This window comes from Haemaphysalis longicornis, unplaced genomic scaffold (genome assembly GCF_048455015.1).
Source record: "Haemaphysalis longicornis isolate Haplotype H1 unplaced genomic scaffold, Haemaphysalis longicornis Haplotype H1 scaffold_7, whole genome shotgun sequence".
Classification (NCBI taxonomy): domain Eukaryota; kingdom Metazoa; phylum Arthropoda; class Arachnida; order Ixodida; family Ixodidae; genus Haemaphysalis; species Haemaphysalis longicornis.
Genome location: NW_027526422.1, coordinates 58,930,774 through 58,952,789, shown reverse-complemented (window position 1 = coordinate 58,952,789; position 22,016 = coordinate 58,930,774). Strand labels below are relative to the sequence as shown.

At 47.7% G+C, this 22,016-nt stretch overlaps 2 protein-coding genes across 3 annotated transcripts; one reads left to right on the top strand and one right to left on the bottom strand.

Annotated features, from left to right (window-relative positions):
• Window positions 1-1,953: 1,953 nt before the first annotated feature.
• On the bottom strand, window positions 1,954-10,786 carry Ald1 (fructose-bisphosphate aldolase). Of its 2 annotated transcripts, none has more exons than XM_077677461.1 (7): window positions 10,628-10,786; window positions 8,900-9,027; window positions 7,923-8,189; window positions 5,659-5,819; window positions 4,658-4,916; window positions 4,365-4,564; window positions 1,954-3,684 (listed from the first exon to the last, which is right to left on the bottom strand). In XM_077677461.1, exons 2-7 carry the CDS (start codon window positions 9,009-9,011, stop codon window positions 3,589-3,591), a joined length of 1,095 nt encoding a protein of 364 aa, XP_077533587.1. In that variant the 5' UTR covers window positions 9,012-9,027; window positions 10,628-10,786; the 3' UTR covers window positions 1,954-3,588. The 2 variants fall into 2 exon arrangements, with proteins under 2 accessions (XP_077533587.1, XP_077533589.1); XM_077677463.1 differs by having other exon boundaries at window positions 1,954-2,278.
• A 216-nt stretch (window positions 10,787-11,002) lies between these two features.
• On the top strand, window positions 11,003-21,292 carry LOC144145754 (rRNA methyltransferase 3, mitochondrial). Its single transcript, XM_077677460.1, has 5 exons — window positions 11,003-11,416; window positions 11,500-11,744; window positions 12,855-13,016; window positions 15,048-15,260; window positions 19,839-21,292. The coding sequence occupies exons 1-5, from the start codon at window positions 11,184-11,186 to the stop codon at window positions 20,276-20,278; spliced, it is 1,293 nt and encodes a 430-aa protein (XP_077533586.1). The 5' UTR covers window positions 11,003-11,183; the 3' UTR covers window positions 20,279-21,292.
• Window positions 21,293-22,016: the final 724 nt, after the last annotated feature.

The following is a 22,016-nucleotide window of genomic DNA, read 5'->3' as shown; positions in this document are numbered from 1 at the left end:
TGGGGTTCGGTCGGCACCAGAATCCCGGGACGCTCGCCGCCGAGTCTGTACACAAAGCAGCCGCGTCGGCGGATTGCCTCGAAAGCGCGTCATCCCTATTTCATATTTGCCGCGCTTTCGAGGCGCTTTTTCAAAGAAAGTGCTACGAGTTGTGCTGCGCCTCCACCAGATGGCGCCACGGGTCCCGCGACCGAGAGAAGACGCAGTGAAACATCCCCCTCGCGAGGGGCATGATCAAATGCAGAGCATTTCCGAGGGCGCACGACGTTAAGTAGTTTGCGTTACGTTAATGTTGTTGCAATTGTGGCAACTGCTGACGAGAGAGCGCTCGTCAGCAGTAATTTGAATGAGTCAACGATATAAGGCGCGTTCGTAGCGTTCCATTCTGTGTCGGCTTTGTGGTGCAGTGGGTAGAGCACCATGTACATTGCGTTCCGCCCGCAGGGTCGAGGGATCGAAACCGGGCACTGGATAGTATTTTTTTTTATATATAGTAGGGAGACGTCAACGCGGGTGACATTGTGAGTTACTGAAATGCTCTGCATTTAAAAAATGGCACCTTTCAATAAACCACTGCTGTATGACAAGTTCGATGACCTGTTCATTGGTCTACTGTTGTCAAAGCTATTACATGGACATGATTTGAGCACTTTTCCACCTCAAGGATCAGCTTGACACTCTTCCAGAGTTGTGCCTCTTGCAGTTCTGCTTTTGTGGCTTTACCATTGGCTTTTGGTGGTGATTTCCTTAACAGGAGTAATTCAACTCCAAAGGAGAGTGCATGAAATCATGCCCTCACTCTGTACACTGTGTGGAGCGGTTTGGCTTGGACCCAGCCACAAATGTGTGGTGTAGCATTCATAGGTTCACAACGCACGCTAGGTGTGGTCTAAATCGGAGTTTCTTTACAAAAAAATGGTCGCCATCCCGCTTTACAAAGTGAATTCCCAGGCAAACTGTTGTAAACCAGTCTCAACGGGCTTGTAGCTTGCACTAAGCTTCTCTGGCAGCGAATGCTGGGTCCTGCCTAGCCCGACACATGCGCTAGGCATCTTGGGCAAGAACTCCTCTATTTAGGGGGTCCCACTGTTCGCAGGCAGTTTCGATGCTTGTTTTGTGGTTTTCTTAAATGAATACGGAGCTCTATGCTGTATGCCCCGATTAGCCCGACATGTGCGCTAGACACCTCAGGAGAGAACTGCTACGTCCTGCCTGGGCTTTTTCGTTCAGGACACGAAATTTTCCAACCAACCAGAGGCGAACAGCTTTGCTGTAAAATATGCTAGAAAGGAAATCGAGCTGCTGCAACAATGTGCCGTTGTGGGAGTTACAGGAAGTGTACAGATTTACTTTAGCTCCAAAATTGGCTTGTCTATGTGAAAACACCTTAACTGCAAGAGAAATGCCTGCCTAGTAGGAAGTGAAGCAAGGGAGACTAAGCATTTTTTTTACATCTGAAGCAAAAATGGACACTGACCAAAAGAAACTTAAAAGCTGGAAAAGCAACAAAGACACTTTGGCTTCAGTACAGAAGCCTTGTTCACAACGAGGAAAACATCTGCAGTGCACTCGACCCAAGCTAACACGCAGTTCATAATGGCAAAGGCACTACATTCCCAGGTGATCCACCTTAGCTACTTGCAAAGAAACGTTTAATGGAGTGTGCAAGCTTTGGCGCCCTAGTCGGCAAGGGCTGAAGGACACTACACTGGCACCCGTCTTTTTACTTTAGTTCATTGCACTGTGCAGTCGTTAAAGGAACGTTTGCCAACTTCTGCATAGCCATCTGCAGAACAAAGCTAGAACAGCACCCAAGCCTGCTGTGCTGCACAATCTGCAGCACAGCTATACGCATAGGGCACTGCCATTCAAGCAGGGTTAATTCTGCTCTGTGGTAAAAGTTTGGTGCTACTGCTCTACAGCTTGCTCCCCGCAAAGAACACAGACGTGAAGTGAACAGCAGAGGTTAAATTTTATTGCGTACAGGACACTTGGACACACCGGGTAGCACTAGTGTAAGGGGGGAGGACAGATAAGATCGCACATGACAGGTATCACATCATCCGGGCCATGCAAGAGTAGTTTAATTTTGGTTTCACATCTAAGAAGAAGTCACCTAGGGAACAAATGTTGCTATGGCCAGGAAAGTTCCCCCAGCCGGACACGAGAGGACGTGACGGGGCTCTCAGTACTCGTGGTTTTTGATAAAGAGTACATCGGAGGCCGCTGCTCCGGTCACACCTCCTGCATACTTGCCAAGAGCAGCCTCGCTGCAGGCCTGTTGGGAACAGAACGGCAGTGGCGACAGGCTGTTAACAATGCAGTACTGCGGTAGTTTCTGAAGTTATTGACCAACATTCTCCAAAAGACTGGCGTCGACTTCTACGAATGCACTTGAAGCAAGAAGCATATCCAATAAATGCAGCTAAAATGTTTGCCACAATACAAAAATATATCTAGCACTTTCGTTCGTTGTATTGAAGACCTAGAATGCGTATTTACACTAGTTAATAAACAACAAAATGTGCAAATGAACGTTGTTCAGCAAGCTGATAGCAGACAGAAGTAGGCAAAAGGAAGGCCTTGCGCCTTAATAGGTGCTAGTTTTAAACAGCACAGCGTGAAAGTTGCAAAGTGAAAACACCTGAGCAACAGGAAACTTTTGTAAATATAGGCATTTGTAGTAAAAAAATACGCACTCTTTAAACAGCAAGCACTCGTAAATACAGGCAGTGATAGACAAAATTTTCGGATTCACGTAACAAAAATAGCCCAGTGCAGAGGGGCAACAAGTCATGACCACGCTCGCAACTGCACTACAAGGATTTGTTTCAATACGCACCGCTTTGTTTCAGAGTATACACTAAAAACCGTAACAAAACTGAAACAAAGATTGGAGAAAGTTCACGTAGGGATTGAAAAACAGAAAAAAGACGTGCCATGCGAGTGCTAAGTGAACAGCAAAACTGAAAGAGCGGGTGGGTAGGAGGAATGGGTAAATACATGCTCTATAGGAGAACAAAATGCATGTTGCAAAAACAGCGACATCATCCTCTTATATAAACTGCAATGCACAATACAAAACAGCATTTGAAGTGCAGAGAAAAGTGCCCCATTTGACATAGGCAAAACTCCACAAACGTATAACCTAACAAAAAAGTAACAAGTTTTACTAAGATTTGTCAAAAGTAGGCGACGCTTCCAAGTTTGAACAGGTAACAAAAGAACAAAGTAAGTTGGCATGTTTAAGTGCTTGCAAAAACGGGGAAAATAATTAAAAAGCGAGCAACTAAGGCACAGCACATTATGCATATTGTGCTGCAGAATCGAAAGCACTGCATAGAAGCCTGCACTGCTGCAGGTTGCTGTAAATCATTCCTCTCATTCACAGCAATCTGCACAGCTATCTGCTCTTCATAAAAAAAGTGCACAATTCCAAAAAGCCACACTTCAAACTGCATCTGGCATGCAAAGCAAGCCTAAAGAACGTGGAAAAACGGGTGGTGCAAAGAACACAGCTCGGAAAACGTGCTACACATGGCTAAGACTAAAGCAGAACAGGTTCAGTATTGAAGAAGGGCAGCCAAATCAGTAGGAGTGGGTGGGGACAAAGTTGGAGCGATTGGCAGCCAGGCTATCAATGGAGCCAGCGGTGTACAGCCCTTGGCAAGCCAAGTGGTTGGCCTAAATGAAAAACGGGGAGGGAGAGGGGGATGTGCAGGGGGGATGGGGAGAAGGAGAAACAAAAAAACATGCGTTACTACAAATTCTCTTTTCAAGTCGAGCAGCCAGGCATGTCGCATCTACCTCAGTGCATGGATCTTGCTGGTAATGTCGGTATAGTTTTACAACTGCCATTCATTCTAGGCAGCGTACCTGTGAACTGTAGATTGAAAAAACTGCAGGGAAGCGTTTCCACTGAACATTTAAGTCATTTACAGGGGACCATGCACTACCATGCATACAGGCTGCCACCTATACAGTCTACGGCCAGCGAAAATAAAGTCGGCATGCTTCAGTATGAGGATTTAATTGGAAACTAAAGCTGGTGTGAATGTAACCGGGAGATTTCAGCTAGGGGTCTCACACTCGTGCATCAAGCTAAATAAAGTTCACTATAATCTCTAACTTTCAGCTTATCTCCCAAAGCCTCTAACTTGTACCAAGCAGCATGCAATTTCAGTCCGCCAGTAGTACTAAACACCTTGAGGGAGGCTATGCAATCTTCAGAAAACAAATGATTAATCAGCAAATGAGGGCAAAAAGTACAGTCGCATTCAGTACGGCCTACGTGCTCGTTCACTAACGTGCCCTGAAAGCATGCAACGCAGACACAGTGGCCCGAGAGAGGGAGAGAGCCTCACCTTAGCACGCTTGAGGAACTCGTCCTGTCCGGCCTTGATGTTGCCCGGCTTGCCGCCCCAGGCCTTGAGGGCACTGGCCTGCAGGGCACGGCCATAGCTGAAGGTCAGCGCCCAGGGCTTCTTGCCCGGGTACTTGTTGATCGCGTCCAGGTGCACCGAGGCCTCCTCCTCCGACTGGCCACCCGACAGGAACGTGATGCCTGCACAATGTTGAGGGATGGTTGAGCAAGGGGTCGCTTCCAAGCTGGAAGGGCGACAGGTTCCCTTCGATCAAAGGAGGAGGAAGCACTGACCGGGCACGGCGGCGGGCACAGTCCTCTGCAGGGCGGTGACGGTGGCGCGGGCGACGTCGGCCGGCGTGTACTTCTTGGAGCAGCTCTGGCCCGCGGTCACCATGTTGGGCTTCAGCAGGGTGCCCTCGAGGTAGACGTGGTGGTCGTTGAGGGCCTTGTACACCGCTGCCAGCACCTGCTCCGTCACCTTCTGGGCACGGTCAAGGTCGTGGTCCCCGTCCGGCAGGACCTCGGGCTCCACAATGGGCACGATGCCCGCCTGGGTAGAGTTGAGAGATAGGGGGAGGGGGAAGGTAGTTGGCAAAGGCATCTCACGTAACGTGGTACTAGGATTTCAGTGTCCACATCGGGATGTTTATGCAGGGCTATAACAAAGTTGCAAATGACACAAATGGTAACAACGTCAAGTGCACAAAAATGATTGCACCCGGAACATCTGTGGGCAGCAGGTAGGGCTTCATTATAGTACATGTGCAAAAGGTTGATGACAATACTCTATTCGAAGAAAAAAAGATGTTATTTTCCCCCTTGAAGTTAATCGGCAGAGCCTGCTTATTTAAGATGCTGAGAGCAAGCAATTGACAAGTTCCACAGACAAATCAGGATTTAAGTGAACAGCTCCAATCAGCAAGGCTGTGTCTGGAGACACCTGTGCTAATGGAAATCACTGAGCCTACCGGAGTACTTTTGCAAAGTATACTTATACATGCTGCAGCAGGTTGCTATTTAGAATTCTGATAGTGCACTTTTTTCTGCCAGACTCGCACAAATGGTACACTAAGAAAGTAAGAAAACAAAAGTGATGCAAATGATACAAACATCCATTAATAGCTAAAATAATGTAGCATTAATAAACACAGTATGATAAAGGAAATTCTAATGTAAAGTAACCGTGCCGTACTCAAATTGGTTTACTACACCCTTTTGCATGTTTCATTAGCTTCTTTTGGAGAGGGACAGCAGAGACAGGCTAGTGAGTGCCAAGACAAGGCTCTCCTCACCTGCTGGCAGCAGACAGCGTAGCGAGCGAGGACATTGGCGTTCTCCAAGATGGAGAGGTCAGAGGGACAGTGGTCGCGAATCTTGAGCACACAGCGCCACTTGGCAAAGCGGCAGCCATCCTTGCGGTACTGGACGCACCTCTTGGTCAGATCGTCAAGACCTGCAGGGATTGTCGACAGAGACCTCCTCAAATCGCAACGCACTCCAGCCCAGCCATTGTGTACAAGGAATGGTGCAGAAGCACTGCGTTAACAAACCGCACAAAAACACAGACTAACTGCACAAGAACACACGACACTAGTGATCTTTAGTAGTCACAAAGTGAAAGGCTTTATGCAAATTAAAAATGCACACGCCACTAATCACGACTGCTAACTTAAAATGCACTCCAAAGACTTGGAAAAACATTTACATCCCAACATCTCCCTCACTACAGTTTTAATTGCTCGAAGCTCGAACTACAATGTGACAAACAAGCCTCTTCCAATACCACTTGCACTGACGGAACCTAGCTGCCAGGTGCTGAAAGTACCCACTAGCTAGTATGTACCCAAGCTCAGATTGCAAATGCAGTTCTTGAGGCTACCAGGATGAAAATTGTAGTTACTGTGCTTTCAGAAGAAAAATGGGATGTTGGCTAGATATTGTCCACTATTAGGGCAGCACACGACGAGGGCACTTCAGAGGGGGGGGGAACTAATTTTTAAGTAAAGTGAAACTTGTGAGACTTGCTGCTTTTTCCCTACTGATTTCAAATATGGCATTTTTTTCATTTGGTCAATTAGTTCCCGAGATAATTAGTGATAATAGTCATTTTTGGAGGAATAGACAAATAGTCAGTCACAGCACTGTAACCTTTACATTTTCCAACACTACAAGCACTGGGGAGTGCAATAAGAGAATCGGTTTTTTGATGCACCACTTGGAACTAATTTTACAGCTCATTAAACTTGGTGGCCACAGTGGCAGGGAACTATTTTTTTTTTAGTGCCCATTTCACAAAGTTTTATGAGCTCTAACTATCTTGGGAACTAATTGACCAACTGAAAAAATAATGCCACATTTGAAATCAATGGGGGAAAAGCAGCAAGACAGACAAGTTTCACAGAGTTTACTTAAAAATTAATTAGTTTTAAGACCCTTCAGTGCATAGCATGCTTTTTGCACCAAGGACTTCACTGCCTGTACTATTTGACACACACACACACAAAAAAAATGGTGAGAATTCACATTAGTACTCTTCCATTTATAAACCGATAATGATGAAACAAAGTTTTACTGCAGGTATCCCACCCCCCCCTTTTTTTTTGCAAACGGCAAAGTGGCCCCAAAACCCAGATGTGTAGCAAGCAGTCACTAAAAATAAAGTGCAAGCAGATACGGCAGCTACGGCAGCTGCAGGGAAAGCGTTGAACGCAGGCTGCTGGAGGGTAGACTGCACAAGGCCTCCAGATAAGGTCAGCAGACAATCGCGTGGCTGAGGTTATCAGCGATAACAGCAGGCTGTCTAGGGCAACCCGGACATCTGCCCAAAGAATACGAAGGTAAAATGAAATGGAAACAGTGCTTACAAGGCCTGTCTCTATCACATAACCGCACTTGAGGCAGGAGGACAGAAATCACTCCAACAGCCTCTTCGTTCATTGTCGCATAGATATACAGGCACGCAGAAAAAATATTCCGAAGAGATTCTTAACGACATTCGTCGAAGCAAACAAACAAACGAGCAGGGTACTACTAATACTAGCTTGTTTGTGCACACCTCTAACCTAACCTCCAAAAGCAGCCCCAAGATAGTCTAGGCTGCAATCAATTTCATGGCAACAACCTCGGCATCACAACGTGGCCGTCAGAGTACAAGACATACCAGTTGCAAAACGGCCTCAAAGCGACACCCGTATGCATGCCTCTTTTTGGAGAGGATTTCGGCATTACTGGCACAACACCTAGTTAGCCAGTTAAAAATGTTTGCAAATATATTTTTAGACAGCTCCAGATTGAAATTAAAATTGCATCACCTCTATTATCCCAACAGTTCTAAACAAATCAGTAACGTAATTACCACATTGCCTCGTTAGTTAAACTGTCGGCAAGTCGGGGGTGGGGCACATCAAAGGCGCAATTGATGCATGAGCCTTATGCAGTTTCATCACCCCCACATTTAAGGACTCTGCCGACCCCCATTTTTTCTACAGCACTTAAAGCAACTGCCATTTGAAGACCACGCAGCAGTTTGCGCCTTGGAAGCAAGTGGCCACCGTACCCTGGGTGGTGCTCTCGTCGTCACAGCCCATGAGGGGCACAACGCCCTTGTCCACCTTGATGCCGGGGATGATGCCGCGGTTCTCCAGGATCTTGACGAAGGGGGTGCCGTTGTCAGCCTGCTGGTACAGCGTCTCGTGGAACAGGATCACGCCGCTGATGGCGCTGTTCATCACGTCGGCCGAGGTGAACAGCAGCTGCCGGTACTGGCGCCGGTTCTCCTCCGTGTTCTCCACACCGATGCCCTGCAGCCGCTTGCCCATGGTGGCTGCACAAGGGGGGGACATTGGAAGAAGGTAAGAGCACAGGGGGGGGGGGAGAGACTGTCAGGAGCATGGCAATGCCGGCTGCAGCCTTCAGCCCCACAACGTTCAAGCTTACAGCAAGTTCCCCTGGCCTGTCCGGGTTAGATTTTGGAAGGAAATCGGCAGGTTGGCCGTTAGTAATCTCAGACCACCTCACCCTACTGCGAAGTGCTTCACCTCGCACCCGTTTAAGCCCCGGAGTTAGCCAGAACCGAATGCATTTTGCCTGTCCAGACATGCTTGCTTTACATTGGATTTTATCAATTTTTGGCAGGCTCAGTTGCCACCCTCAATCAACCAGCGGAATTCACAACTAAACATTCATCTACTCAATGGTGAGACATTTTGCAATCCGAGATGTGAGCAAGCTACAGTGGTTTTCCCCCTATTGTTACACATGTACTTCGGAAACAATTGCATAAAAAGCCTCTCAGTACCTACACACCGAATCAGCAATTCTGCGAGTGCAGATGAGGATGGACACTTAAGGCAGCAAAAAAGTTGCGTTACAACATTTGACATTCCATTCACTAAAACTATGGTGCAGGCTGCAAGAAGAAGTTTATCTGCTCTCAACATGTTGGCGTCCCTCAAAGGCTAACAGGGCGATCTTGCCTGTAAGATGTTAACAGTATTTGGTTAGTACTACTGCCCGGGGTATGTATGCACTTACCGGTACTTTCGTCGGCAGCCAAGATGCCCTTGCCAGGAGCCACAATGGCCTCGGCAGTGGCCTTCAGCTCCTTCATCATCTCAGGGGGCGGGTACGTGAAGTGGCCAGCCATCTCGAGGTTTGCTCAACTGCACAGGCCGATCAGAAAAGCAAGACAGCTTAAGTGCTGTACAGAGAATCTTTTGAACCAGAACTGACTGGGCGAACATAGTATGCCGAGTGGATGGAGCATGTCTACAGCCGATATAATTAAGCGCAGCAAGTGACTCGAAAACTAACACCTACGCCTAATTCATGACCCTCCGGAATACGCAACCAGGACTAGTAGCAAGCACAATGCCCCCAGTATTAAATAGTTCGCCCCTAAAACTATGCTTGCTGGAGTACAAGGTGCATATGAGCTTGAGCTATTATATACAGGCTGTAGAGGCTGTACAACCTATACTTTTCTAGCCACACAGTAACTGCCGCGTTTTAAACACGGGAAATTATACAAGATATTTATAGATGGGCCCGGAACTTTTACCATAGTGGTTAATGGGAGGAATGAAAGCCGACAACAGAAAAAGCTTCTAAGGTTCGGTCACAAGAAATATCGACGCCAGTACTCTATGTAACCGCCAGGCTGCTGCTGCTGTCAGCGCCATTTAAAATAGGTTCAAAGACCTAACCCGACTCAAAACAAGCTTCCCTCGGAGAGCGGGCTCTGAACGCAAGCGCGCGGAAATAGCTCCGCTCCTGTCGATGAGATTCGCACAGAAACCGCAAGTTGCGCAATTTCGCACGCGGCAAGACGAATTCAGCCAGTAGAACAAAAATATTTATACCCAGTCCCGACGGGTGTATCTGCTGCGGAGACCTTGTTCAGGAGATCGTAAACAAGATACAAGACCCTTTCCCGGTAAAAAAGCCGTCAAGGTCACCTTGGACGTCAACTTAGATGGCCTTTGGCCCTTACGCAAGCGACGTTTGTACCGAAACAAAAAACCACACAAACGAATCCGACGCATTGCCAGTGCGCACATAGCGACGTCCTTGCGCGAGCAACGACCTTAATTACACGTCCCTCTCAATATTTGTTCAAAATCTTTATTTTCACAACAGTTCATATTCAACTATGAAGGCGCTCTTTGGCAAACGAAACTTTCAGACAGTATTATATTTTCGATGAAAGCTGCACAGACATCACAACGATGTTGAGTCGCTTGCTTAAATAACGCACTCGCACAATTGGAAACTTCGTCAATGAACGGCGATATCGCGAGTTAAACTAGCAACACGCACTCCAGCACTACCGAGGGAAAAACTTCGGCTTCACAGAATGATTTGAGAGTCCGCACACGCGCTGGGCGAAACGCGTCAAACGAAAGCGTAAACACCGCAATGTTTCGTCAGACCAAACATTGAACGGAAAATGCTGCACTACGAGCTTCCGAGGAGGCGCGGGGGCGTACTGAAAGACCTCGCTCCCCAAATTCACGAAAAGGGCGCAGGTCGCAAAAGGGCAGAAACATGGAGGAAAAATATGGACAGCTTAGCCTCTCCGGAAAACCGTGCGCCGTTATAACACCGGACGGAAATGTCAGCAGTGTCAGTTCTGAAGCAAAACAGAAGGCAAAGCTCTCGCAGACCCGCCGGCGCGTGACAGCTATCGAATACTCCGGAGACTACCTGTCGCTAAGGCTACCCGCTCCCGCGATTCCGGTGAAGGGCGGCAGTAGAACTTACCCAACGAAGCTCGCGAAACAACTTCAGAACTTGAAAGGAAACTCGGCGAGCTGGGTCGGTCCCTCTGGCTGCTGCCGGCGATGCCCGATCGTCAGATGCCCAAGGTGACCCGCGCGCTCTCCCCAAGTACCGCAAACGAATGATGCGATAGGGGGCGGGGCGCAGGCCACGCGCCACTACCACCACTACGCACTCACGCACTCGTTTTCTTTCTCCACTTCGAAAAGAATATTCTGAAGAACACGTTCGCACTAGTGAAGTGTATTCGCACCGTTTGTTGGTCAAATGAAGTTATATATGCTCACCACACAAGCAACCGTTTTTGTTTCAGTTTCGGTTTTCAATATGAAGTCTCTAAACCATCGCTAGCCAGATAAAAGTCATTAGCGTCAATAAACATGGCCGCGCCCTTATGCCGCGCCCTGTAACGTGCGTTTCATATGCGCAGCATGTGCGACTGACCAGCGTTTGGCGTAGATTGCGCGTACGCGTAGATTGGTGTAGATTGGGCGGACGTTTATTGAGATATCGTGTAGGAAACGCTTGTCTCTGAGCTATGGCGTCGCTCGCGGTCAGTACTTCGTTGTTTGTGAAGTGCGCCCGGGCTTGCTCCGGGATAATTCTCACGCCGGTGCGATTCCGTCAAAAAGGGTTCGTCAGGAGGCCTCAAAAAGTGATCTATCCCAAACCCGAAGCGGAGGTTTCCCCGTCACTGAATACCGAACCGCTGGGTGAACCAGTGGGTGAGCCACGATACGTGAAACTAGGCAGCGACGATGACGAGTTCGCGTAAGTTATTTCTGCGTAAACTTCGTAGCGATGGGTGTATCACCAACGTGAAATTAAAGAGAGTGCTTTTCGCCCTATTGCAGGAACACCATGATGCTTCTAAAAGTGAAACGCAAGAGGGAAAAGCTGAATAAGGTCCTACTGGAAGGCAGACGGTTGATCGGCGACGCGCTGAAGGCTGGCGTCGAATGCGAAACCATCTACTTCACGCTTCCCGAAAACCTAGAGGGTCTGCCCTTGGAAACGTTGAGAGAAGACCAAATCAAAAAAGTTTTCTACAAGAAGATGAAAATTTGGTCCGACCTGACAACCTCTCCTGGGATAATGGGTACTGCGATTGGTGTTTGTAAATAGTAGAAACGTCTTCAAGCCGCATGTTTAAAGGGGCCATGCCGACAAAATATGTATGCTTGTTTTATTCGAAAGATTTTGTGTTTTATAGTGCCCCAGCGCTTGTCCGGTAGCAAACGATGCTTTATTCATAAATTTAGGTTAAAATTTTGATTCTCCCTCCAAATCGTGCATTTTAACGACGTCTGAATGACATCATAAGAACGAGTTTCAAGCTGAACTTGGTGTGAAGCGGAGACTTGTTTACCGTTTTTCAACTTAGATGGCGCCACCATACTGCAGCGGGCCGTTTTCTGCCTTTGCTTTGTTTTTGACCGTATTTGTACGTGGCTTGTTTTTGTTTGGGGAGAAAATAATCGTTTCATAAAACATATGGTGCTCACTTGACAAATATGGTCCCGCAAGACGCCGTCGCTTACGCCAATCAGCCAGTGTCGTCTGAGATAACCCCAAAGAGCCGCGATGCTGTGCAGCTAAAACAAGCACAGTGCGCGCAGTATCAACAGCAGTATACACATCGGTACATATGTGCTTATGTGTGCTTTCATATTTTCCACTGTTATCCCACCATTCTTACTGCTATAAAAACGAATGTGCCCTAAATTTAGGTGCAAATAGCTCGTTCGGCAAGCTTATAAGTTCTGCTTCTTTCTTTTTTTTTGAGGTTTTGAAGGAAGGGAGGAAAAAGGGCCCGAAATTGTCTGACATTGCGGTGTCCATAAGCTCTGCCTTATTTGAGTTTGCTTTTGCCGGCCTCAGCCAATCGCAGAGCTGGCGCATATGACATCATAGGTTCTGTTGCGGGAACTGAGCTGGTGGGTCGCATGGCCATTCCTTTTTTTCCTAATTATGTAGCTTATTTGAGTGAATTTTACGTTGAGAGTGGTATCAGTATGATTGCAACCGGGCAATATTTTGAATGAACCAAACTTGTGTTTTGTCTGCATGGCCCCTTTAAGTTCACGACGTGACCACTGGCTTTCTGCGCTTTCTAACATTGTGTGGCCCAGTTATCACAAACCAGTGCCTCTCTGTGGCTGAAAGCTACGCTATGCTGATGCTTTTTTTGTCTGAACTATCACTTCAGGTGTGTTCAAGAAACCATCCATGGATGACATCACCATTCAGCGGACGGGCAAGACGATACCCGTGAGCGTGCTCTGCGACAATGTCAGGGACCCCGGCAACATGGGAGCGCTGATAAGAAGTGCTGCTGCGGCTGGGTGCAGCCGATTGTTGCTGTCAAAAGGTATGTAGACAGTTACCGTATATTTACTGGACATGGCATTTAAAGGGACTCCAATGCAACGAACGGGAGCCGCATTTTCAGTGAAAGTTAGTCTTTCTCCCGTCTTAAGACATTTCCAAAACTGAGCAAGAGAACTGGCTATGCCTTTTAGCGGCAGCTGTCATCAACATCGGCCATTCTTTTGTGGTTCGTTAGTTCAGAGGCCATTTCAGAATTTGTTCTGAAAAGCTGCGATTCTGTATTATGGTAGCTTCATGAAACCAGCGTGACACGCGGTGCAGCAATGAGGTATCGCCAGGGATGATCATACTGTTTTCGCATTCAAAGCCACACAGAACACACGTTAAAAGGTGCGTTCCATGTGGCATAGGTGTTGTGTAGTGGTTTAGTCAACCGCCTCTCACTTTGCGTCCCTGGTTTCAATTCCCATTGCTAACAGCAGCTGTCATTGTCATTGGCCAGTCCCCTTCAGTGGGTATGTGACCAGTCGGGAGACCATTTAGAAGAAAGGAACAGTACAAGAAAGGCAGAGAGCACGAGGACGCGGGTTCGATTCCCTGCTGCAACGACCGCTTTTCTGATGGAGGCGAAAAGCAAAAACAGCTGTGTGTACGAGATTTCGGCGCACGTTAAAGATCCCCAGGTGGTCAAAATTAACCCGGAGCCCTCCAATACGGTGCACCTCATCCCCTGCGTTGCGTCGGTGTGTTAAACCCAACAATCAATCAAGGAAAGGCAGATAGGTTAACCGGGGAACTGTCTACACTACACATGGGGATGGGGATATGGGAATTTAAAGGGAGAGAAAGGACTGAGAAGCTGCGAACCTCTATTGTGGTGGCTTCATGGATCCAACTTGACACACACACACACACACACACGCATGGTGAAGCAGTACAGTATCACCAGGGAGAGCCATTGTGCTATCGTGTTTAAAGCAGATAAGCAGGCCTAAGTGTACCTCAAAAGCCTGGTTTCATGTGGTGTAGGTATGGAATAGTGGCTCAATCCCTTTAACCTCACCTTACATCCCTGGGTTCATTCTTGTTGTTGTTCCTTTGTTAATGGCACTACGTAATCTGGCGATTGGCCAATCATTAGTGGTTGGGAGGGGGAAAAACAGCACGCACAGTCTTGTCTAATTACAAGGCACTCTAGGACGATAATTTAAGGTGGTAAGAAATTTTCGCAGAGCGGAAACCTTGAGTGGCCCATAGTGCAAAAAACTGTTGCGATGGAAACCGGTAATTAAAGGCGTAATATCCAATGGGGTATGAACCCAGGTCTCCATAGTAGCAGCCTGTTGCAGTACCACTGCGCTATCTCCCCACGTTGCGAGCGGTTGAACAAAAGTTGTTGTTGTTGTTGGCTTTCATTAGTTCGAACTTTCACAAATGCAGACTAACTGCTTGCTCCTTTTTTTGTTCAAATTATTGGGCTTTTACCATACTAATACGACTGTTTTCTTGAGAGATTCGCGTTTTAGCCATAATTGGCAGTCATTTTTCTGACATGTGGGTTACTCTTTATGTGAATTTCTATTAAAAACTGTGGAGTACCTCTGGAAAACAGTTAACTTTATTGCTCAACCTGTACTTTTGCATATGTAGTGACGACTTCGAATGCCCGACTGTATGGGTGGTATTCACTGAAAAGTTTAGCTGTCAATTTCTTCACTTGGCAGCACTGGAAATGGCCACGAACATGGCCGAAGCGCCACAGACATGGCTCGGCTTGTGCCACTGCACCGGCACGCCGAAAAAAAAAAAATCACCGGCGTGCGTCATCTTTTCCGTTTCAACCCGATTCTCAATGGTGGTATCAGCAGAGTTGTTATTAATCGCCCTCACATTGGAGTCGAGGCATACTTTGCGTTCGGTGGGAAGTTTGGAACGTTCAACACAGATCATGTGCTTAGCATGGACAAGTACCGCCATCCCGCAGAGCCCGACGTGGCCAGTGACGGCGCACTCACATGGTTGCCTGCATGCGTGCCTCGCCAGTGAATACAACCTATACTTTCTGTTCTAGGCTGTGTGGATCCGTGGGAGCTGAAAGTGCTGCGTGCTGGCGCCGGGTCCCATTTCCGGATCCCCATCCACAGTGGCATAGCCTGGGAACACATGCCCAGCTACGTGAGCCCCGAAATGCCGGTCTACCTGGCCGACAACTACATCGGTCGGCCAGCACCAAAAAGGCACCACCACCCATCGTCCAAAAAAGTCATCAACTGGGAAGGAGATGGTGGGCATTCTCTCATCACACTCTCAGAGTACGGGGCGACCAAAGCGTTGTGCGGGACATGATTTTGATGGGCAAGGCCTTGGCCACACCGCAAAATAATTGCTATTTGCAGCCGTTCGCCATCTTTCTAAACATCTTTAAACATCCTTTTAGATAGTGTAAGAGGCATTTCTTCAGTTTTCGAAAAGACTGTGTCTAGAGTTCCAACCAGACAGAACAATAACAAACGCTTAAGCAGGGTCCTTCAATGCCTTTCTGGTCATGAAACTTCGCCATCACGCTATGGGAGAGCTTCGTTCGCTGCCGCGCCGCGGCACTGGTGTTGATCGGAGGGCAGCCGGGGGCGTGGTTAGAGCGCGTTTGGCAGGGAACGGACCACGGAGTAAGATAAAACAGACGGTCGTCGCCTTATCAGCAGTGCGCTTTCGCTTTACGTGTCGTGGGCCGCTCAAATGGACTTATCATTTTGTGACTGGCGAAAAAATTTGGTGCGAACGGGCATGCTACTACTGCGGTCCTGCCTGCCGGTCTGGCTACAGAGCAGCGGCAGCCGCCCGATGCCCTCCGATCTGCGGTTGCGCCCCTCGTGGTAGCCTTTGTCCCCGTACGAAACTTGGCCGGGAGTTTCATGACCAGAGAAGCATTGTAGGACTCTGGCTTAAGTTTCGTTCCGATGAGACGAAGTGCTGTGGGTAACCTTCCGGACAGAACTATAATAAGCGATAAATTGCCGTCCGAACGAAAGAATGAAAAGCCCATAGGGCTGATTGAATGTCGACGTCTCTACCATGCCTAATGCCTCCGATTCAGAATACAGCAGTCTCTGGTACGTTGTTTAGGCCACGGAGAAAGAAGTATTTGAGGAGGGGAATCTGCTGGCCTGGGACAGCGCACACGGGCTGCGCGTTAATGTCACTGTGTGGTGAGAAGGAAATGCAGCTTGTGGAGCAGCACAACAGAAGACGCGTCAAGCGCGTTGCCATAGTTTACATGTTGTTCTACAGATGCGACGCACAAAAATTGTAATATCATCAAATATATTGTGAAAATTGCCAGGTTTATTTCTGTAAAATAAATAAATAGAAGTGCTGGACATTTTAGCTGCAGTTAATAGATACTGCCCTAGTTACAAGCTGTACCACGCTTGAAACGAAGCACTAGAAGGAATCCTGGAGCAGACGACATCTGCTGACACCGCCTTCTCGCCATGAGTGGTTTCTCGCCGCTCTCGCCTCTCGCGGGCTTCGGAGATTTGCGCGCAATTTTCATGTTGCACAGGCAGGGCGAGGAAGTTGGGACAGTCTAAATATGAACTAATAGAATAGAGGATAAGAATCATCATTCACTAGAACTAATCATACCTAGCTTCTCAACCACATTTTTTTGTTTATTGTAGGTTTTGCATTCTGAAAAAATCAAAGCCCCTTCGTCTAACGACAATGATGTTTGAAACGCGAAGATTTCTTTCGCCGCTAACCGAATCCAATGGAAGTCCAGCTGCGTGAGGTATTTGTCGGCGTCGTCTGCCCATGACGGCAGCCGGCTATGCACTGACTGACTATGAACCAGCAAGCCTTTTCAGAAAGCACGCCGCGCACGTTTTCCGTTTGGCGCTTCGCGACAGAGGGCGCATCGGTGCCGTGCCCAGCGCTGTGACTTCATCGCGCCACCGGAGCAAGCCCTTTTGCGCCTCCTGAATAATTCTTTCTCCGTAGTTTAGGCGTTATAAGTAGACACTAAAGCTCCGATGTAAATATGTTAACACTCAGTGCAATGAAGAATAAATGCTTTTCCTTAGGAATGCCTAGTACTAAAAGCACAAAATAATAACTAGCTAGCTCCTGATGACAGGCTGCACAGCCACTAGAAGATATGCATAGTTAACAACGACATGCTTATCAGTGTTTATCAACCTGCCCAATTTAGTTGTAGAGCAATGGAAAAGACGTGGGTTCATGGCTAAGGTGATAATTGATTTCTTGTTGAGTAAATTATGTGGGTCAGGGAGGGATCCAGACTAGGCCCAGATTATAAGTCATGCTAAATAAAAATGCGAGAAACAAGCGTACGGCAGACCAGTTATCGCAGTCACGAACCCCACTACTAAGCAGCAAGCCACGGGACCCGAATGAAGCGTGGCGTTTTGCAGGTGAACTTGTCGCAGGTGTGGTCTCGATTCTGGACGCATCATTTCAATTCCATCTGGAGAGTGCTTTACCAATTATTATAATTTCGTCTTAATGAAACACTAAAAAAAACGACTACGCCCTTATCTCTACTTGAACCAGGGACTGCTGTATTCTGAATAGGAGGCATTGGGCATGGTGGAGACGCCAACGTTCAATCAGCCCCATAGACTTTTCATACTGTCTGGACGGAATGCTAGGCATTGCATTTCAATTCCATCTGGACGGCACTTTAGCGCTTGTTATATACAGTGGAACCTCGCAATAATGAAACCACCAGGGAAAACCAAAAAATTTGCTTTTGCGGGAATTTCGTTGCCACGAGAATGAAACATGAACGACAGAAAAATCTGGCGCAAACCCAAAATTTATTTCCGAGAGTCAGTTATAATACTTTGCGAGCTTTACCTTGCAGCAGCTTCACAGTTCAGCTCTCTCACTACAAGAAGTGCTTCATTGCTAGTCGCCGTGCGTGCCAAACGACGGAATCATGTCAAACGCATCCAAACATCCGGCAGGTTCGCCTTCTCTGCACGTTTTTCTCCTTGGTCCTCTTGGACCTTAATCCGAGTATGCCTGAGCATGTAAGTGAAGTCCAGCTTGTTCTGTTGACGAACTTTGCCAGCTAGTGGCACATCATTGTTCAAATGCGTTTCGCAAAATTAAGTGAGCACTGCTTTGTTAAAGTCTAGAAAGACCACAGCCATGACTGTAATGGCGCATGTGCGCCATTACAGAGCGCTGTCGTTGTTTTCAAAATAGTACGGCGAGCTGCATGTGGTTCCAATCTCGACACTATCCTCCTTTTCCCTGGGCCACTGACTTGGGCAATGATGGCTGCCTTATCTTGTAGGGATAAACACACGGATAAAAGCGGGAACTTTTAGGCTGGCGGAGGCAACGTGCCGTTCACCGCACACACGGCACAAACAATGAATACGCATGCACTGTTCAGCAATAGCCGGCTAGTTTAACCCAAGCCAAAGCCGTGCCGAGAGTCACCGTGTGTCACCCCCTGGTGGTGTCACTGCAAGGCTGCCTCCACAGCAGTCGGCTGCACGGCCTTTTTTGGTATACAAATATGGCGCCGCCCTTGCAAGCGCGTTGTGGCAGAAGTTTATGCGCTTTGAGCCCGGAAAAAATGCATTTGAGCGCTCTTCGGACACTGTTAGCCCCAAATGAGTAGATAAAAATCATGTGCTTAGCATGGACAAGTACCGCCATCCCACAGAGCCCGATGTAACCAGTGACGGTGCAGTTACATGGTTACCTGCATGCATGCCTCGCCAGTGAATACAACCTATACTTTCAGTGAATGTTGTTAACGCGGGATAGCTTTCCAAAAATGTTTCGTTGCCGCAAGGTTCTATGGACGTTTGCCGGGGATCCAAGAATATTTCGTTGCCATGGGAATTTGGTATTCGCGGGATTTCGTCATCACAGGGTTTGAGTAAGTTCTCATTTGGTTTCCTTCTGGATGGAACTTTAGTATTTGTTATCATTTAGGCTGCACGGAACTCTTTCAAAAATATTTTTCTGGTTAGTTTTTTACTGTAGAAAGAATTCTGTCCAGGCACAGGGCAGAAGACTAAATGATACATACACACACATGTACAGTTGCACTCCATTAATAGGGACCATTTTGTTCCTGGCAAAAGTTATCCAAAACACGAGTCACCCATATTAACAAACCTTGAAGAGGGAATAAGAATTACTTGGAAAACTACACATTAATTAAGCTTGGTTCCCGTGTTGCACTGTGCTGCCAGGTTGGAACTAGGCTGAATTTGTGCCACCTGCCAACCGTTCTTGTGGTCTTGGTTGTTAATATAAAAAAAAATCTGCTGCCACTTTTTAAGAACTTCACTTCTAAGGCCATGAGCGGCGTCAAAAGGTGCATGCCAGGTAAATTCTCAGTGGCAGAGCCCTTGCTGCTTGAAGAATTGTCAGTGTTTGTCATTAGAGCAATAACGATATTGTTACTTACGGTAGCTCTTCCTCAACTTCGCTTCGTCAGCAGCTGATTGTTGCGATTTCCGAGTCCACTGCACTGGCTTGCCTCAGTAACTGTCACAGCTGTGCAACGGGCATGTTATCACTAGAAGCACTTCTTGTGGGTCTTCAGTATATAAAACACAAGAAGTGTTTTCCAGTGACATTCTATTCACGTCAGCTCGTCATATTAACGAGACAAATACATGTACACCCTTATGAAATTTGTTAGCGTATGCACTGCCCATTTCACAAACTTCGAGTATAGACTGACAGACTGCAATACATCTAGAAAAAAAAATGAATAGGAAAGACTCATCAGTGTCTAGTACAGTCCACGTGCGTTCAAACTCAAACAGGTTTTCCGGGTGAGAATGTTGCCTTTTTTTGTACATTTCAGATAGCTCAGACAGCGAGCAGGAGGATGAGGATGGTGAGGAAAATGAAGAGGAGGATCCGAGGTACAGAATCCAGGCTCCGGATGGACAGGGCCTGCGGGTGGACAAGTCGTACCAGGACGTCGACGAGCTGGAGGAGTGCGCCCAAGTGCCCCTTCCGCACCACGAGTACACAGCCGTCCAGTACGCCCCCACACCCAGCATCCTGGTGGTGGGCGGGGAGACGCAGGGCCTGAGCTTGCAGGCCCACAAGCTGGCCGTCGAGTGCGCGGGCGCCCGAGTGCATGTGCCGGCCAGCAATGGCGTCGAGAGCCTCAACACCGCAGTGGCTGCCTCCATCATCCTCTACGAGATGCGGAGGCAGATGCTCTCCTCCTGCGGATCCACTGAGGAGGAAGACGTGGACACGAGGGGGCACAGTGCGTCGTCGGGACGTTTTTGAACAGTCATCGTGGCATTTTGGGGCCTGTTGGACTGATGTAGCTAGCAGCCAGAGTTCTTCAATGTATACCAGTTGCGAAACCACTTCAGAATCCGGGCCGTGCAAGCACTCCTGTTCTGTTGAAGCCGAAGGGCAACTGTATTGGCACAGCACCCGGGGGAACAAAAACTGAACTCTGCTAAACATTTACTTAATACTAACACGACTTGATAAAAAGCTTGCTTGGCGGGCTGGTCAACCTTGCACATGCTTGCCCATTTTCTCCCAGCGCAGGGGCTAACCATGGGCCAGCTTTCGATACGTAGGGCCTAAGGGGAGTTTCGCAACTGGAGTATGTTGAGTAACTTTAGTAGCAGCAGCCTCGAGGTCGAGATGACGTATAGCTTGTGGACACTGTTGGCCATCTTTTCTCTGAACAAGCACGGTGCGGTCAGGTGGTGCGAATCGGAGAAAGTTGGTGCATGCACGCTTACTGTACGAGGTGGGAGTAGTCGTGTGTTGTCAGCACAAAGCCCTCACGCTCAGCTCGCGAGAGCTGTTTTTTTTTGTTGTCCACAACCGCACGACTGTTGTGGTTTATGCCATGCCCCTTTTGTCGCATTAGCCTGGGCCCAGCACAATGTAGGAATGCACTTAGGCTCCCAAAATGAGGATACATCTCTGTACTGTTTTTCTATCATGTGGCAAGGCTACATCACGTGCACAAAACTATTTTCGTGCCCCTCTTCACATCAACATAAGTACACAATGTAAACACCTACCTGAAATCGGTAAGGGCTCCCAAGATGAGGATAATATATTGCTCTACTGTTTACCCCATGGGGAAGGCTGATCAAATGATTACCTGGTCCCTTTCAAATAATATTTGCTGCCGATTGATTGAATAAGTGCAGCGACATACATCTATTTTAAAGATCCCCAGGTGGTCAAAATCAGCCTGGAGCCCATCACTACAGTGTGCATCATAGCCCATTTGTAGCATTGGTGCATTAAACCCCTCACGAAAAAAAAAAATCGCACATAGGAAGGATTTGTGCAGCACCTATACCATACGAGGCAGCAGGTCTGTGCATGATCACCTCGTTTGTCCGTACATCGCGTGCCCAACGTGCTGTCACTCCATATGCTCCCCAGGTATACGAGTTCCAGACTGTTTTCTATTCGTCCTCATTAAAAATTCACAGCAGCTGCACACTGTATACGCTGAAACGAGCTGGCCTCCTTGTGGCTTGCATTACAACATTGTACAACAGCCGAAATATACATACGTGGGGTCGAAAAATTTAGTGCTATGCCGGACAATTTTGAGCACCATGCATCAATATGGAATGCTGGAAAAAAAAAGCATTTATTTTACGGACAAAGGAATGATTACGGTCCTTTCAATTCATCCTCTGAGCAAGATTTCCCAGTGGTTGCAAGCCGAGTAATTGCAGTAGTGTAGTCAGCGCACATGTGCCGGCAGTCTCCAATTCTTACCTCTTGGAGTCTGCGCACTGTGGTCACGTTTGCTTGTTCTTTTTAAACAGTTGACTGCACTGTACTTAATAGTTTGTTGTACTTGATGCTTGTGTGGACACACCACCTGCCAGTGTCAGGGTCTGGAACAAGACTTTTCTGCACAATGATATTGCGTTGCACGCATCCCCGATAGTTTCATTGGCCCACCTATGGCGAGATGCCAATGTGTGACATCCTCTGTGTTGAGCTGCAGAGGCAGCAATTCCTGCTATCATTC

Coding starts and splice junctions, on each gene's coding strand:
- Ald1 (XM_077677461.1), bottom strand. CDS start 9,011: ATGGCTGGCCACTTCACGTACCCGCCCCCTGAGATGATGAAGGAGCTG. Junction 4,917..5,658: donor ACGCTGTCTGCTGCCAGCAG/GTGAGGAGAGCC, acceptor AACTCTACCCAG/GCGGGCATCGTGCCCATTGT. Junction 4,565..4,657: donor TGTGCCCGCCGCCGTGCCCG/GTCAGTGCTTCC, acceptor AACATTGTGCAG/GCATCACGTTCCTGTCGGGT.
- LOC144145754 (XM_077677460.1), top strand. CDS start 11,184: ATGGCGTCGCTCGCGGTCAGTACTTCGTTGTTTGTGAAGTGCGCCCGG. Junction 11,417..11,499: donor AGCGACGATGACGAGTTCGC/GTAAGTTATTTC, acceptor GCCCTATTGCAG/GAACACCATGATGCTTCTAA. Junction 13,017..15,047: donor CCGATTGTTGCTGTCAAAAG/GTATGTAGACAG, acceptor TTTCTGTTCTAG/GCTGTGTGGATCCGTGGGAG.